Source organism: Molothrus aeneus, chromosome 12, assembly GCF_037042795.1.
Source record: "Molothrus aeneus isolate 106 chromosome 12, BPBGC_Maene_1.0, whole genome shotgun sequence".
NCBI lineage: Eukaryota > Metazoa > Chordata > Aves > Passeriformes > Icteridae > Molothrus > Molothrus aeneus.
In genome coordinates, this window is record NC_089657.1 from 12,452,071 (window position 1) to 12,469,657 (window position 17,587).

At 37.8% G+C, this 17,587-nt stretch overlaps 2 protein-coding genes across 2 annotated transcripts in view; both read left to right on the plus strand.

Moving 5' to 3' along the window:
- DNAH12 (dynein axonemal heavy chain 12) overlaps nucleotides 1-8,426 on the plus strand; it is a 58,723-nt gene extending 50,297 nt beyond the window's left edge. Inside the window, exons 63-73 of the mRNA XM_066557888.1 lie at nucleotides 109-362; nucleotides 898-1,038; nucleotides 1,827-1,964; nucleotides 3,151-3,384; nucleotides 3,747-3,932; nucleotides 4,461-4,564; nucleotides 5,661-5,865; nucleotides 6,043-6,180; nucleotides 6,635-6,726; nucleotides 6,960-7,027; nucleotides 7,873-8,426. Coding sequence (XP_066413985.1) covers nucleotides 109-362; nucleotides 898-1,038; nucleotides 1,827-1,964; nucleotides 3,151-3,384; nucleotides 3,747-3,932; nucleotides 4,461-4,564; nucleotides 5,661-5,865; nucleotides 6,043-6,180; nucleotides 6,635-6,726; nucleotides 6,960-7,027; nucleotides 7,873-8,063 — 1,751 coding nt within the window. The 3' untranslated portion in view covers nucleotides 8,064-8,426. The remainder of the gene's footprint in view (nucleotides 1-108; nucleotides 363-897; nucleotides 1,039-1,826; nucleotides 1,965-3,150; nucleotides 3,385-3,746; nucleotides 3,933-4,460; nucleotides 4,565-5,660; nucleotides 5,866-6,042; nucleotides 6,181-6,634; nucleotides 6,727-6,959; nucleotides 7,028-7,872) is intronic.
- Nucleotides 8,427-9,864: 1,438 nt separating this feature from the next.
- Nucleotides 9,865-17,399, plus strand: ASB14 (ankyrin repeat and SOCS box containing 14). Its single transcript, XM_066558390.1, has 9 exons — nucleotides 9,865-10,053; nucleotides 10,585-10,635; nucleotides 10,986-11,122; nucleotides 11,219-11,377; nucleotides 13,070-13,315; nucleotides 13,988-14,159; nucleotides 15,070-15,613; nucleotides 16,392-16,545; nucleotides 16,635-17,399. The coding sequence occupies exons 1-9, from the start codon at nucleotides 9,926-9,928 to the stop codon at nucleotides 16,826-16,828; spliced, it is 1,785 nt and encodes a 594-aa protein (XP_066414487.1). The 5' UTR covers nucleotides 9,865-9,925; the 3' UTR covers nucleotides 16,829-17,399.
- Nucleotides 17,400-17,587: the final 188 nt, after the last annotated feature.

Sequence of the window (17,587 nt, forward strand, 5' to 3'; positions counted from 1 at the left end):
TATGTACATGTAAACAAAATAGTAATAGAAGTTTTTCAATTTTTTTTTCCTGACATAACTTCTTTTTAATATATGAGTGTTAAAATCTTATGCTTCTTTCTGTTCAAGGCCTCCTGAAACTGGCAAATGACAGAGAGATGGTAGGAGATAAGTTTCAGTCCATCTCATTAGGACAAGGGCAAGGACCAATAGCTACAAAAATGATTCAAACAGGAATGGAAGAAGGAACATGGGTTTGTTTACAAAATTGTCATTTAGCTGTCTCCTGGATGCCAATGCTGGAGAAAATATGTGAGGAGCTTGACAGTGAAAAATGTCACCCAGAATTCAGACTTTGGCTTACAAGTTACCCTTCACCAAAGGTATATGCATGGCCCTATAATCTCTGTTTAGGGAAAGGGAAAGTTGATGGCATTTTTAGGGAATCTCTGTATACCTGAATGATAAAAAATTTCTCTGAAATGCAATGAGCCTTTGAAGATATAGTTAAAACAAGAAAGGATATTTAAAAATAATTATAAATATGAGAATATTTATACATTTTGATACTGTGATGTGCAATATTTTGTGTTCTTCTCAATGAAACTGCAATCTGCCAGCATATATGATTAAGAAGGTGGGGTTTTTTTCCCCTCACATAAATTAAAAAAAAATAGTCTTGCATTTTATCTGTGAAGTGTTGAATACCAAGAAAACATTTTAAAATACAGGTTTATTACTTACAGCAGAGCCTTACTTTCTTGATGCCTTGGAGAATTTTTTATAAGCTGTTGACCTTTAAAATGGAATTTCTTGGAGATAGTTGTTAATGTAAAAAACCACAGAATAATAGTATATTGTTAATATAGAATCTATTCTACACTTTCTGAATGCAGCTTTGCTATTTTTTATTTCTAGTTTCCAGTAACCATTCTGCAGAATGGTGTGAAGATGACAAATGAGCCTCCTACTGGTCTCCGGTTAAACCTACTTCAGTCATTTCTTTCTGATCCTATTTCTGATCCTGAATTCTTTGCTGGATGCCCTGGGAAGGAGCTGGTAAATGTGCCTGTCTCTTGAGAAGATTTTGGACTTTGAGGTTTTTTTTATCCACAGATATATTGATTTCTGTCCAGTGAATAATTACAAGCTAAAATTTTTACTGTGGTTGTGAATTTAGGTTTTGCAGTGATAAAGATAATTAGTTAAGAATTACTTCTGCCAGGTAATTTCATGTAGCAATATTTTAAATGGTTTCTTAGGCTTTATTAAATCACTGACATGCTACACACACGTAGTACACAATGTACATGGACTCTGAGCATTGATTAGAAAGGCATGTCTGTTGTTACTGAGATGATAAGGACTGAGGAGACCTTTTCTTGCTACCAAATATTGCAGTGCCCATATATCTTATTGATACCTGGTGAACAACTTAGCTAATCATTACCTGTGAAGGAAGTGAAGAACAGTGGGATCAGAGATATGAATTATCAATATACATACGTGTGACTGCACCTAAGGACTTGCTTTAAAAATACATTTGTATTTTTTGTTTATCTAATGAACCTTAAAAATAAATATCTGGTGCTATTGGAATTCTTATGAAGTCAGTTGCCCTGGACATTAAAGAATATCATGGTACTTGAGGAACTGGCTAAATGTGCTTGCATTTGTGGAACTGTGTGTGCACTTGTTCCCTGGGCAAAAACCACAAGGTACTTAGTGGTACTGGATTTATAGCTGGGTGGAGAGTGGTAATCCAAGGGTGCTCAGTACACATGTTGCAGACCACCATGAACTTGCAGACTAGTTAATAATACATTTTTCTTTTGCTTTTCTCAAAGGTATGGGAGAAACTACTCTTTGGAGTTTGTTTCTTCCATGCTCTTGTTCAGGAGAGAAGGAAGTTTGGGCCCCTTGGTTGGAATATACCCTATGGATTTAATGAGTCTGACTTGAGGATCAGTATCAGACAGCTGCAGGTAAAATCATTGATTACCTCCTGAACTCTGATTTTGCAAAACACAACTGGGAGTCACAAGGAGCAATACACTGAAGTTACCTCAAATGTTCATAGATATTCAGGACTTCAGCTGTGAAGGCAAGGAATGTCAATCATATTACAAATATTTTCAAAATTACAAATGACATAAAAAGTTTAGATTTCTACAGACATATGGAATATAATGAATATATGTGAGTATCATAAAATTTAAATTTGTCACGTACAAGAGCTCACTGTTCTTGAGGTAGCACGTGTCAATGACAGTCACCTTTCAGGGTGGTTAAGTAGGAGGACATTTTTTTACATGTATACTGGTAGTTAACAGAGCTTCAGACTATTTTCCTTCCCCAAAACAAGACAGTGAACACTACTTGACCTTGAACCTTTTCTAGACACACTGTATAAAAGTCAGAAGAATTAAAACTGAATTACAGAAGTTGAGGCTGGAGATTTGAAAAAGTTACTAAGAAGTTAATGAATGAGATTGGAGGAAGATTAAAAGATAAATTAAGTGAAACACATGTTTATTTCTGGTGCAGAAAAGTGTCCATCTACAAAGTTTGAACTGGAGAAACCATCCACTTGTAAATAATTGAAGAATGACTTGGATGACTAAGTAATTTTGATATTCATAAGAGGCTTTTACTCTTAACTCTTCTTGATTTTAAACAATAATTTTTACCTGAAAATAAGATTTCAGAATTTGAGTTCCCAGCACCTAGGAAGGAAACTCCAGAAACTGCAGCTTACAGATGCTATAGTTTCCAGCCTTTTATTCTGTTAGGTCCACTGTTATTTAGCAGATAGTGCAAGTCTCTAGAACTGCTCTTATGTTGCCATCTTATTGCAGGGGTGCCATATTGCTGTCTCCATATCACAAAGATCTCACACCTTCTTGGTGTTTTTCATGGACTACTCCTCAGAGCACTGCCTCTTTCTTCTTCTCACAACAGCCAACTGACTCCAGTTCCCTTCTCACCCAGCCACCCCACTCTTTTATAGCACTCTTCTTCTCATTGGTTACAGCTGTGGCCTGTTAAAGTCAGGCCTGTTCCTAATCTTTGATAATTGGCCCAGCTGCAACTCCTTAGGGGTAAGATTATTTTCTACACTATCTTTATTTTCTTCTATTCTGTCCCCCTACACTGTTATTTCTGTTTCAGTTATTCATCAATGAGTACAGCCACGTTCCCTTTGAAGCTGTCTCTTACCTGACTGGTGAGTGTAACTATGGAGGTCGAGTGACAGATGACTGGGACAGACGTTTGCTGCTGACAATGCTGGATGATTTCTATAACCCAGACATCATCGAGAATCCTCGGTACACCTTTTCTCCCAGTGGCAACTACTATGCTCCACCCAAAGGCACATATGAGGAGTACATTGAGTTTATTAAGGTAAAAATAGCAACACTGTTACACTGATGTGCTAAGAAAGCAATCCTGAAAGGCTTAAAGAGGTAGTTTTGAAGCACAATTAATTGTGTGCTCAGGTTCTTGCCTGCATCCCTGTATGATCTCAAATGTTTTGGAGAGGGAATCACTTAGTAGATAGGGGGATGTGTAGCATAGATTCTTTGGAAATTACTTTCTGTGCAAGAAGTGGTGGCTCTATCAGCAGTAATTCTGTCTGAAATACTTGCTACTAAGGTCCTCACTCACCTGCAGCTGAAGTTTTTTGCTTGGCTTCTTAAAGAAATCTTGGATGAGATTCCTCCTGCTTTATGTCACCCAGACATTTTTTTTCTTTTTTGTCCCAGAATCTTCCCTTTACTCAGCATCCAGAGGTATTTGGCTTGCATGAAAATGTGGATATTGCAAAAGATCTTCAGCAAACTAAGATGCTCTTTGAATCTCTGATTTTAACACAAGGAGGAGGTTCTCAGGGAACTTCTGGGGGTGGTGACAGCACTCTTTATGCAATTGCAGATGATATTCTCAGCAAGGTATTGTATTGTATAAATTACTTCAGTATATCTTTTTACAAAGCAGAAATTCCTTAACTAGAATCTTCACTGTAAAGTAGATTTCATCATGAAAGAAAAGCATTCTGAAAGGAACTTAGTGCAATGTGAAAATAAGAACTTGTGTGGCTGTAACAGACCACAGCTATATTTCAGTTAAAAGAAATTTTATTAATTTTATTAAATAGGCAGAAGACAGTACAAAGAGAGAAAATAGAGCAAAGAGGACTTGAAAGAACAGTTGATTCATTCACATGAACAAATTTAAAACTAATAAATAGAAATATATTAATAAATTTTCATTATATTAAAAATTCTATGTGATTTTTTTAATTAACATTAAAATCCCACAAATTTTTATTTAGATTGAACTACTGAATCCTGTATTGCTAAGATACTAATCAGAAAGTTTAGTGGTTTCTATTGCTCTGCAAATTTTCACATTTGCACACCTTAATGTAAAATCATAGTGATACATGGAATGATTTCCAAATGTGTTGTCATTTACAGCTTCCAAAGGATTTTGACATTGAAAGTTGCCTAATTAAATATCCTGTGAGATATGAAGAAAGTATGAACACTGTGCTGGTGCAAGAAATGGAAAGATTTAACCAGTAAGAATTTTTTATTTTATTAAATTTACCAGAAATCATTCCATTCACAGAAAAATATTTTGTGCAAATCATATTCTGTAAGCCCTGTGGTGTGTGAAAAATTTTTTTTGTTCCATTCTAATTGCCTGCAGTGATACCAGCAATCCAAACACCCTTGCTCCTTGTGGAGAATCAGAGCATAGGACAGATGTAAGGAAAAATAATAGGCAAGATGGCAGGCAAAATGAACTGAAAGAGAAACGAAGGGAGTATGAGGAAGTACTGGGAAAAGAGAATGCAGACAATATATAGATATACTTTTTAAACTTCACTTTCTCTTTCACCATCATTACCTTAATTTTATTTTATTTTCCTCATATTTCTGACCTGTAAGGTAAAGGAATTAGAAACTCTACATGCACAGTTATAGTTTATGAAATGTTTTCTGTAATGGAGATATTTTTGTTTCTTAATTTTTTCATGTGCTTCTGTTTGAATTTTTTCCCCCTTTTTCCAATACTTTTTTCCCCTATGCCTAATTTTCACAATTATTCTTCTAAGACTACAAACCTAGAATTGAATTTATTTTTCTCCTTGGGTCTTCAATCTCTTTTTTGACTTTGTTTCCTAATTTTCTTTCTTATATTCACCTGCCTGTCCATTCCTTCTTTCTGGTCTTTCTGTGTCTTCCTTCTTTTCTATTTTTCTCTTCATGTCTCCTGCTTAATTTTCTTCCAGATGCTCTCTGGCCTTAAGTCTCCAAGTTATCCTTATTGCACACCCTCTTCTTTTGCAATCAAAACTTTTTCCTTCATCTATAATATAGTGGATACATTTGGGGTTCCAAATTTATCCTCTTAAAAAAAAATCAGGATATCAGAGATAACAAAAGAATTTATTACTGTTTGTAGTCTTAAATAAATCTGCACTAATGCCCAAATCCATGACTTTACAGACATGGCTTATTGTGCAGATATCTATATAGATATATCGATTTTAAAAGCTATAAAAATTCTATAGATGCCTCCATAATCCACCTTTACTTTTTTTCCAATGACATAGTCATGTTTAACAAATCATGCAGGATGTGTGAAAATTGTTTGTTTTTTAATTCTAGTTTAATCCGAACTATTCGCGTTACACTAATTAACCTGAAGAAAGCCATTAAAGGACTGGTTGTTATGGATGCTGAGCTGGAGGCTCTGTCTGGCAGTCTCCTTATTGGAAAAGTTCCTGAGAAGTGGGCACAGCATTCATACCCAAGTCTAAAACCATTAGGGAGCTATATTGTTGATCTGCTAGCAAGGCTGAAGTTTTTACAGGTAATGTACAAGTGGCAGTGCTGCCAATTGTTCAATCTAGTTTTCCATATAATTTGTCTTTATTGGGAAAGGAGTGATAGGCTTTGTTTAGATTTTCTGAGTACAATTATGTAGAAAATAGTCAAAGAGTATGGGATTCCTCTCTGGTTGTTCAATGTATTGCTTTCCTCTCTCCAGGATTGGTATGAATTAGGGAAGCCTGCTGTTTTTTGGCTCTCAGGATTCTATTTTACTCAAGCTTTCCTAACTGGAGCCATGCAAAACTATGCCAGGAAGCACAGGATCCCTATTGACCTTCTAGGATATGAATTTGAGGTATGGATAAATTATAAATTAATATTTTATTAATCTGAGCCCTGATGTTGTGGTGAGATGTAGTGAATAAATCCTAACTGGAAGGTTCATTTTGCAACTGACTGCATCTGAAGGCATCTATTTGTTAGGACTGGCAGGCTAAATAACCTCTGTGGAAGAGGTATTCTCAAAGTGATTAAAAGCAATTCTATCACTGGACCCAGAACTCCACTCAAGGAAGCAGCCTAGCCAGTGTATTTTTTCGGTGTAATTAAAGCCTCATTTTGTAACCTACAAGAAAGGTAATTAACAAACCCAGAGAAGTCTGCTGTCTCTACAGATATATATAAAAGTAGCATTGAAAAGGAGGGGTTACTGTATTATTCTCTCTGTTTGGTTTGGTGTGAAAACTGGCATAATAGCTCAAAAAGCAAAGAGCTGTGAGTTTAATGACTGTAACACTTATTTCCTGCAGGTTATTCCTCAGGATACTGCTGATACTGCACCAGAGGACGGTGTTTACATCCATGGATTATTTTTAGACGGAGCTCGCTGGGACAGGACCAAGTCAGTAGCCAAATGTTTTACTGTGGTTCTGGAAACCTGTTTTCAGTGCTCAAGCAAGACTGGTTTAAGTAATTTAAGTGATACTTTTCATATTATTGAAATAACACACCAAATTAAGTACTCTTTCATGCATGGAAATGGGGAAATGAAAACAAACAAGCAAGTAACAACCAAAAAACACCCACCAAACCCCTCAAGCCACAAACAATGACTTTGTTGCTGTCTCTCTCCAGGGGAATATTAACTGAGCAGTATCCCAAAGTGCTCTTTGATGCCATGCCAATCATTTGGATAAAGCCAGGTGAGTGTGATTTCTCTGATGTGTGAGCTATTCAATGAGAAATTGCAACAGTGGTTTCCTTTTTTTACTGAAGATCTCTGAGGAGAACTTTTCACAGATTTACAGAAACTGAGTGTTTTACCTTCAGTGATTTAGCAAGGTTTGCTCAGGTTATTTTTAGCTCTGTAATAGCTGTCTTTCCTACTAGTAAGATAATTTGCACAACTCTTGTTTTCTTTGATTGAGAGGAGTAAATACTTGTTTTTATTTATGTACAAAATCAGGACTTACTACTGCAACTACTGCAACCTAAGTGTTAGCAAATAGGCAGTATTAAAATTTGCCACTTTCTCTGCTTGTGCCTTTTCTTGAGATTGGATGAATTTATTCAGACTTTCATGATTTTTTGCTTTGCACATGTTCCATGCAAGAAATCTGGGCATACAAAGAGTTCCTGCAGAGTTCTGTCCTTGGGTCTTAGATGACTTGAATTGCAGTTAGATTCTCTGGCAATTAGATGGAAATTCTTGTAGAGTTGTGAAAAACTCATGTATAAGCTATGTATTAACTAGGTAACTATTCAGATTTTAATGTGTCTTTGAGTATTAAAAAGCTGGTAGAATCACAGGAGGGCGTCAAGTCCTGAAAATAAATTTTAGCAAAATTAGTTGGATTTAAGAACAAAACAAACCACACAAGAAAACACAAGAAGAAAAATCCAGATAATTTTATTCTGTTGCTCACAAAACAATTTTGCATTTTTAGCTACCTTTACAGATGTTACTGTAAATACTTAACTTTTGCACGTAGATTATGTTTCTACCATTCTGCTGAATGTAATGCATTATTTTGGGGTTTTTTTGAAGCTGTAAAATCAGACATAAAGAAGACCAATGCCTATGTTTGCCCACTCTACAAGACAAGTGAGCGCAAGGGGGTCCTGTCCACCACGGGGCACTCCACAAACTTTGTCATCGCCCTGAGGCTCAGCACAGACCAGCCAGTGCAGCACTGGATCAAGAGAGGCGTGGCCCTGCTGTGCCAGCTGGATGACTGACTGGGGACACTTCAGGCTCCACAACAGCCTCTTCTCTCTGCTGGCTTACAGAGGAAGTGGAACTTAGAGTGGAAAGAACCATCTGGAGGTTTTTGTATTGTGAGAGGGCATGCAAATACTTTCTGACCCTCAAGCTTTTGTGTTAAGTGTGTATTTTATTCTTATAGACCGTCTTTACAATCTGTCAGCTATACAACTAGGATTTTAGCCCTTGGTGATATTATTAAAATGTTTTAGCCCTTGGTGATATTATTAAAATGAACACCTTTTTTGTGCATTAGTTGAATATCACAAAATATGTTTTCATGGGAAATGAAAGTAGTCTGCACTATCTGAGATAAATATTGTAGGTAATAAACTTGACTCTGAACTTTTGTTTTCCTTAAAAATAATTTAAAAACATTACTCAAGCATTCCTTCTACATCTCCTCTAGCAAAGAAATGTTTCCACCTTGCATTCAGATACAGCCATCATCTGTTCTGTGTATGGATCCAGCCAAAAAATACAGTAGGAATAACTGAGCACATAAAAGTCTTACTCCATCCTACCATCACTATTACAACAGGGCATCTGTGTCCCTGCTTATTGGGTGTTGAACCAATGTAAGTCTGTCTTTCTGAAACTGCTTTTCCCTTTAAAAATTCTGTTTTTCAGTTGCTTTTCTATTTATATTAATGTGAATTATGATTAAGTAATCAGGAACATGTAATAATTTTAAGAGGTTTTCTTTGATTATTTGCTTGGTTTTGTTTACTTTTATTGTTTCAAGTTTATTTTTTCTGCTGTCTCACTCTTAAGCCACCTCCTAAGACCACCTTTAGATTGCTCTCCTAGGACAGCACTAAAGGATTTTCTTTTTATGGTGTAATACTTACTGCTATAGGTCTGAAATTCTTATTCCAAAACTCAGAAGAATTTTTACAAGGAAAATGGGCTTTTAATTCCTTCTTTTGTTAGCAGCACTTATCAGGTCAGATTATTAAACATAACTGACGTGTGTGAAAGAAATGTGGAGAAAGTCCCAGAGTATCTTATGACTGGGTATTTATAGTGAGCTATTAATGGACATGGGCTCTGCAGAGATTGTTTACAATCCTGAAAATGTCACTTTCAACTTAATAATCACTTCTTCAAAGGCGGAGATTTTCCCTCTTTCAGAAGGTGAGGAAAGCCAGTATATTTTCTCAATGCATAGGAAAATTAGTAGTACTTTTAGGAAAAAAAGTAGTCTATGTACTCATTGAACCATAGTAAAATCAATTACTAACAGTTTCTTATTGTATATGTTGTTAATATATTTCTATTTTTTGCTATTTATGCAATTACAGAGCAAGGCCTTGCAATCACACTTTAGGTGGAGCAGGTAACAAATTAAATGATGCAGATTTGCTATGAATTACTGCTGCCCAGCTTTAAGATGTTTCTAGAATTATTCCAAGCTTTGTAGTTGGAATGTTCACAACTTCTTAAATTTCCTGTGCTCATTCATTTTGCCAAGTTATTTATTAGCTTTCAGTTTTATTTATTAATTTTATTTTACCTTGCCCTGTTGTTTTGTTTTGGATTGGTTTTTTCAGGCCAGCTTTCTTGAAAGACAGAAGTGGAAGTTTTGATAAGGTAAAACAGATGAGAGGTTTGAGCCTAATGGAATATCTGAAATCTTGAATCTGCCAAGAACAGCATGACTGCTTAATCATATAACAGTGTAGTCATTTATTTTAAACTGTGTTTCATTTCTCCTGATACTGACACAGTGTTTGCTGTTTCTATTATTCCAGATCTAACCTAAAGATTTAACATCTGCTTCTAATTAAAAAGCAGTGTTTCCCTACAGAAGTGATCCATGTGGTGCTGATTTGCCATGAATAATTCTGTGTATATGGTTGATGGTGATTCTGATGAGGAAATCTCTACCCAGCAAGCTATTCAGGAAAGCTTACAAGATTGGCAAAAATTTGAAACAAGTAGCAGTGCAACAGAGGTTGAAAGGTAATAAGTTATTATTCCTATTTTGGGTGTTTTCTTGGCATTACTGTAAACATTTAGTAGACCTTATTTTCCTTTTTTAACTCCCTAAGTTGTATTGTGCTGACCTTGTCCCATGGATACTGGAAAGCACTGGTAACTGACTTGTTTTGAGTTCTCCCTGAAAAAAATGTACCTGTTTCTTGGAAAATATGAAGCATATGAAATTTTCAGGTGATGTTTTACATCAATATGTTAATGAGTATAAGGCTTTGTGAAGAAGATAAGTAGGTGATATAGAAGTAGATTGGTATGGGAGCTTCCCCTCATTTTAGCATTTAATTGTTGGCCTTTGTGTTAAAAATTTAGTATTTACAGTGTCAGGGAAAGACCAACAAAAATAGTGTTTCAATGTGTTAAGCCCTCACAAAACCAATGTAACTTAGAAAAATCTAACATATTGTCTAAATTAGAGTATTTGAAGTAAGGTATAATTATATCCTTATCTTCACATGAATTTTTACTTCTGATTTTATTCTTGTTCTGTTTATGCAGTTTCCAGTATACCAGAAGTAAGGAACATGGGCAGATCATTGCAGCAATTCGGACAGTTAAGTACAAATACACCCCTGGGAATGGCTGAGCAATGCCTACACTGTGGGAGTTTGATCACCTGATTTTACTGTAGCTTTCCTTTGTATAGTCTTGGGAGAAGTAAGGAAACTAAAAACAAGACATCCAAAAGCTAGCTTATTAGATAGGATCATGGAAGTGGGATGGGTTCAAGTGACACTCCTTTCAAAAATTCCAGTGCTTCATCTCCTGAAATTAGAGGAAAACTCCAGGCTTTCATTCATAATGAGCAAGATATACTGGTGGAATAAATGACACTCAGTGTATTAGCTGCCTGCATTTTGTCTTATGATGTGTAATGGGATATATCTATGCTAAAACATCACAGGCCAAGAGGAGGCCTTGAAGAAGTTGGTGAGGTACAGTTCTGCTTTTGAAGAAGCAGATCAGCAAGGCTGGCTTCCTGTGCATGAAGCTGCAGCACAGCTAAATAAGAACATCCTTGAAATAACTTTCAAAGGTACTAAGTCCTTCTAGTTTTCCACCAAAAAGTTTTACAAAGAAAAGTTTGATGAATCATCCAACTTCAAATGTGTTCTGCTTTTCTGTATTTCAGCCTCCTGTGACATTACGTGGGAACAGTCCACTCTAAAAGGGGAAACACCTCTCTTGGTGGCAGTAAGAAATTGTTTTGTGGACAATGTCCACTTTCTCCTGCTCAATGGCTGCAATCCCAATGTTAGAAATGAAGAGGGAGATTCTCCTTTAGTTATAGGTGAATACTGTTTTTAGGGGTGGAGAGGTGAGGGAATGAGGTGAGGATACATTTTAGGTTTTAAGGTGACATATTTGACTTCAATGCCTAAAATATTTTGCTATAAGGAGAAAAAGAAAAATAATCTCAGCATTGAATAGGTCTGTCCCTATGTTTTTCTCAGATGATAATTAGCTTTCTCCATGAAGTGCAGAGTGCCATCCTCTGCTTTCCTTGGCATCATTTCTGTAGTGGTGCCAGGTAGTGAGTCCTTCTGCTTCTTCATGCTGTTACTGCCCTTCATGTCTGCAGGCATAGAACATTCATATTCTCTGCCCATATGGTATCTCCTTCATTGCATCAGCCTTTTTTTTCCTCAAAAACCCATGGTAATTGGTTTTAATTATCCAAAATTATAGCAAACCAACCTGATTTATCTACAGTATGTGGGATGCAAAGCTGTGTTTGTCCCTATTTAGACATTGCTGTCATTAGTCCAAGGATGACAAGTGAAGAAGACAGGCTGACATTCTCAGTTGACTTCTCTTTAATATTTTGTAATTTGGGAATAAGGTCCCATACCTAGAGTAGTCCTAGTATAGTCTCATACCCACATTGTTTGTGTGAATGCCACTTTAATTTGATCATGCACAAGAACTGTAATTCATGGTTTCTAAAGAACTATATTTTGCCAAAATGTTTTTCAAAAGCATTCTTTGTTCATTCCCTTTGCTTCCCTCAGTCTGGGCTATGATGCCTTCATTCTTACTGAATCCTACCCCAAAACAGGAAAGCAGGAAAGTGTCTTCTCATTATCTAAATTCTAAAGGAGCACTCAAGTTTCTTGGATGATCCCATACATTTTTTGTATTGGAAGGGTGGTTTCTTTTTCAAAACTATTGTTAAAGGAGGAGAAAAAGGCTTACCAATCATGTAGGACCCTCAGTCCATCCTTGTAAAATGGCTGCAGTTTTAAGGGCTGTCTGCATAAAAAATGTACTGAACTCCTTTTGAAGTGCACAGCATTAAAATGCACCATCCCCCAAGAAGGGGATGCATGGGCTTTATCTAAGCAGCCATGTAGGTCACAGATAATGGGACATCACAGTTTCTGTCACAAAATGCTGTCACTGGTGTTCAAGCAGCTGTGGCACATGAAGCTGCTCAGCCTAATCTGTCCTGCTGAAGGACTCTCACTACCCTGCACAGCCTGGAAGATCAAAGAGAGAAGGAGGGAAGGGTGTTGCCTAATCATTCCATCCACTGGAGCTAATGTAAATTCCTCTTTTAAGATCCTTCCTGACTTAAGACTTCAGGCTTATTAAGCTAAGAAGGCATATAAAAGAGTCGTTATAAGCTTTGTTTCATATTGCGGTAACTGCTCGTGGAGATTTAACAGAGCTCTTGTGGCAGTTCCTGAGCACCAGGGCCCTGGGTGTGGTCTCCATCTAGTGGCAAGGAAAGCCGTGTTCTGTTCCATTACCAAATGCAACAGAGAAGAAAAAAATCTACAGAGAGAGATTACCACGAAATGATTCATTTGCATACTTAGTGCTGTCCTTGTTGATGAATTAAACCTTTCAGTGTAGGGTGGCATTTCTCTTTGCATAAATAGCATTGCCAGGAACAGTGAGCACTCACATAACAGCAGCCATGGTGCACAGATAGCACTGAGTAACAATCCTGTCTGATGCTTTGCTTGCTGTCCTACAGCAATTAAACTTGATTCCTATGACATCGCCTCCTTGCTGCTGCGATCTGGTGCCAGAGTGAATCTGCGCTGTGTCCATGAGAGAACTGCTCTGCATGAGGCAGCCAGGCTGGGCAGGAAGGACCTGGTACAGCTTCTCCTGGAGGCTGGAGCAGATCCTGACCCCCGCAGTGGGTATGGCCTCACACCTCTAGCACTGGCTGCACAGATGGGGCACACAGAAATTATGGAGCTCTTACTGCTAAAAGGTGAGACTTTATTATATAGGACCTTATAGGAGGAGAAGGCTTCAGATATGCCTTCAAAAACAGCAGCAGAAGTAGCTCACATTACTAGAGAAAATTAAATGTCATCTGCACTGAGTGAAGGCCTGATAAATACCATTTGGTATAATATTAAAATTTGGTATAATATTAATATTTTAGTGAGTACTTATAATTGGTTTTTTAATGCTGTATTATTTTCTCACATAAGAGGTCACCCTAGGGCACACTTGATAAGATATTGTGGGGAATTTTACATGATGGTTCAGCAGCATTTGAACTGGATTGCATGAACTCTTGGATACTGGGTGCTCTCATGTTTACAGTCACATCTGCCTGTTCTTTGTAAAGTAAAGGAATTGAAATGCATTGTTTGTAAACCAAAATCAATTGTTTTGATGAATAAGAACCAAACCTTTTGCTGGTGCAGTTCTAGGAACAATTCTTACTGTGTTCAAAGCAATTTGGACCTTCTTGTTCTAAGGATTACATAAACAGATCTAAAATCAAGGATCCAATATGAAGATTTATGTCCACAGTGGTTCTGTTTTGTGGAGAATATAATTCAAAATACCATATCACTGGGGGGTTGGAGATATTAATTGCAGATGAATATTTACAGTGACTACTGCGAAAATCCTTGCTGCTTCTTCCCAGGTGCAGATGTTCTTTCACAGGCAATGGACTGTGCTTCTATATTGTTTGAAGCAGCAGGAGGAGGAAATCCAGATTCTGTGAATCTTTTACTAGAATATGGGGCTGATGCCAATGTACCAAAGCACTCGGGTCACTTGCCAATCCACAGAGCTGCATATAGAGGACACTTTCTGTGAGTTAATATACTTAAAAATCAAATCATAGTGACACCAGAAATAGTAATTTTACTAATTTTACCTTATTCAAAGCAGGCAGAAAATCTGTAGCTTTGTACAAGGAATTATTTTTGACTGTGTAAATATGTCTGTTCTGTGTCTGAATGTAAGAGATCAGTTAGGATAAAATCTCCATGATTTTAGGATGCACATCTTAATCCCTCTGGTATTTCCCCATTTGTCACAAGTAGTAACACTGTCCAGTCTGATGCTGAGGTTCTTGGAACATTGTCACTCTCTCTGGGTCAATGTCTCATCTCCACCCCTCCAGAGAAATATGAATGGTGAATGTACTAAATAGACAAACAGAGAGTAAGGGTTTTCCCTATTTTACAGAGAGTAAGACTACTGGAAGATATTTATGCTGAAATCACAACAAACAAATGAGAAACAAGCACCTGACTATTCTTAATTTCTGTATTAATATTTTCTGTATATTAGTTGTTATATTTAAACTTAGATGTATATATTACATTATAGATTATATGTATTTGTTTTATAATACATATTCTATTAATTCCCTAACCCCTATAGGTTATGTGCTTTCAACATTCAGGAAAAATTTCTATTGAAAAGGAAACATTAATTCCTACAGCAAGGAATGGGTTGTTCATGAATAATAGTATAATATAATATTATATGTGTAGTAGATGTAAAGTCAGTATCCATTGCTGGCTAACAATTGCAGTGTTAGCAATTCAAGTCAATGCATGCCATGCTACTGATTTGCCGTGGTACATGTATATTAAGACTATTCTAACAGTCATGATGAATTCTGAAGCCCAACAACACAGAGAAATTCAAAGATGAGTTAGGTGAACCAAAATGTTTAAGGATTCTGAGATGCTTCTGATTTTAATTTTTCAGAGCTCTAAAATATTTAGTTCCAGTGACTGATTTTTCTGCCATTAAAGAAAGTGGGATAAGTCCAGTTCACTCAGCAGCAGCAGGAGCACATCCCCAGTGCCTTGAGTTTCTCCTGCAGTCGGGTTTTGATGCCAATTTTATGCTGGCTCAGAGAGTTCGCAAGGGCTACGACGACCACCGGAAATCAGCGCTGTACTTCGCCGTCTCCAACGGGGATATCTGCTCAACGCAGCTGCTGCTCAACGCCGGAGCCCTGACAAACCAAGATCCCATCAACTGCCTCCAAATAGCCTTGAGAATGGGCAACTACGAGTTAATGAATCTGCTGCTCCGCCACGGGGCCAACGTCAACTACTTCTGCCGCGTGAACACCACGCATTTCCCTTCGGCCCTGCAGTACGCCCTCAAGGATGAGGTGATGCTGAGGATGCTGCTGAACTATGGCTACGACGTGCACCGCTGCTTCGACTGCCCCTGGGGCAGCGGGGACCACTCCCAGTACGTGACCGACGGCTGGACCTCCACTGTCATCAAAGACACCATGGTAAGGGTGTCACACGGCGGCGGGTGTGGTCCTACCGCCTTCCTTCCTAAAACTAAATGGAAAGGGGCTTAACGCACTGTCAGAAAAAGAAGTTTTGAAGACAGTTTACACATAAAGAGAGGAACAGACAAGGCTTTAAAATTAACCAGATGTTCTGAAGCCTAGTTTGTGAAGGCAAATGTTGTAAACAGTAATTTTGAATTGTGAAAATATAGCTGATGATATGCTAATGATCAGTAAGGAACTGGCTCTCCAGGGCAGTGTTGTCCATGCTGTGAAAGCAGAGATTTGCAGGCTGGCTCTTGGCATTGTCCTGTACCAGAACACCAAGACTGGAAGGCTGTTGAAAGGATTCCTGGAGCTGGTGGGATAAGCACTGAGCAGAGATTAGCAAACCTAAAGATCCTAATCAGTGTCTTTGTTTCACAGTTTGTAAAGTCCATTTGAATCTTATAAACCCTTCTTTAACCTAAAGATAAGGGGATGATGCATGCACTGGGGGCTGGTGGATCCTCCTATTAAGCACCTGAGACACAAGTCTAAATTCCATTCAAGAGTGGTAGCACTTCTTTTTAAGCACCAAGTCCCCAAATATACAGCTGCTTAAGTTAACTTCTGGATTTAGTACAAAATAACCATCTCTCAAAGTTTTAGATTCTGCTAGTGAGGCTTAAGCAACCTCTAAAACCCTGCTCAAGTAATTGCTCTTGTCCTCAGAGAAAGAAGTAATTTTCTGCAGTATCAAATATGACCCTACTAAATGTTTTGTTCCTATCAGTTCTGTGAAGTGATAACCTTGTCCTGGCTGAAGCACGTGTCTGGGAAAGTCGTGCGAATCATGTTAGATTACGTTGATCATGTTAAGATTTGCTGGAAGCTAGAAGCAGTTCTCAAAGAACAGGAACTCTGGCCAGACATCCATTTCATTTTAAGTAAGTATCTGTTTACGTTTTTAATGAAAAGCTGGTTTGGCACTAGGGCCATTTTCCTTGGTAGCATTAATTTTGCTTCTCCTTTCTAGCAAATCCTCGCTCTCTGAAGCACCTGTGCCGGCTGAAGATCCGGGCGTGCATGGGGCGGCTGCGTCTCCGCTGTCCTGTCTTCATGACCTTCCTTCCACTGCCAAACTGCTTGAAAGATTACATCCTGTACAAGGAATATGACCTTTATGGACAGGAAAACTTCACAGGGATCTACAAGCTCAACTGTGCATAAGTATTTGTCCTGTGCTTTGAAGGGAATTTAATGTGGATAAGACTGTTGTGCTTTTTGCTTTTGGGATTTTCTCTCCTCTGTATATTAAGGAATGCCATGGCTCTCCCCTCATCCCCTGAAGAACATGGTGAGACCCCCAAAATGTAAGTATTGGTGATCCCATTCTAAGGATCTCCTGGCCTATGACCTATCTGCAAGTTATGGCAACAGTATTTTAAATGCCTGGTGTGACAAGTTAAGGAAGTGAACAATACAGGGCTGCAAGCCTTGTGTTATGGCTAAGTTGAAGCTTTTCATATCAGATACCACTACCCTCATTCCAGGGTTAAACTCAGGGCTTAGTTCAAGGTCAGGGATTTGACTAAAATCAGGAAGAGACATAGTTTTCTTTTGTACTTCTTCCCTTCTCTTGCCAAGAAAAAGTTTTTATTTGTGAAGTCCTGAAGAGCAGCTTAAGTAATTCTTCACCCAATAAAGCAATCCCCCATTCTAGGCAATTAAATGAGATTAAGCTTGATAAACCTCTGCTTATCACAGCAGGTCATGTGACATATCAATGTTTCATCAAGGTGGCCCTGCTGAAAGCTGTGTTAGTTCTGCAGCTCCTTCTCAGGTACTGGCATCTCTCATCCACCATGAACTTGGACTATTCTCTCTAGAACTGGGTTCTCCTTACACAGTGCTGTCCAAAGTCATGCTTGCAATTTTTGGAGTTTCTCGCTATAGAGGTGGAGCTTAAACTTTTGGAGCCCTGTCATT

Bases quoted from the DNA above. Each gene is read 5' to 3' on its own strand.
- ASB14 (XM_066558390.1), top strand. From the start codon at position 9,926: ATGAATAATTCTGTGTATATGGTTGATGGTGATTCTGATGAGGAAATC. The intron at 10,054-10,584 runs GTAATAAGTTAT...CTGTTTATGCAG, and splicing joins AGTGCAACAGAGGTTGAAAG to TTTCCAGTATACCAGAAGTA. The intron at 11,378-13,069 runs GTGAATACTGTT...GCTGTCCTACAG, and splicing joins AGATTCTCCTTTAGTTATAG to CAATTAAACTTGATTCCTAT.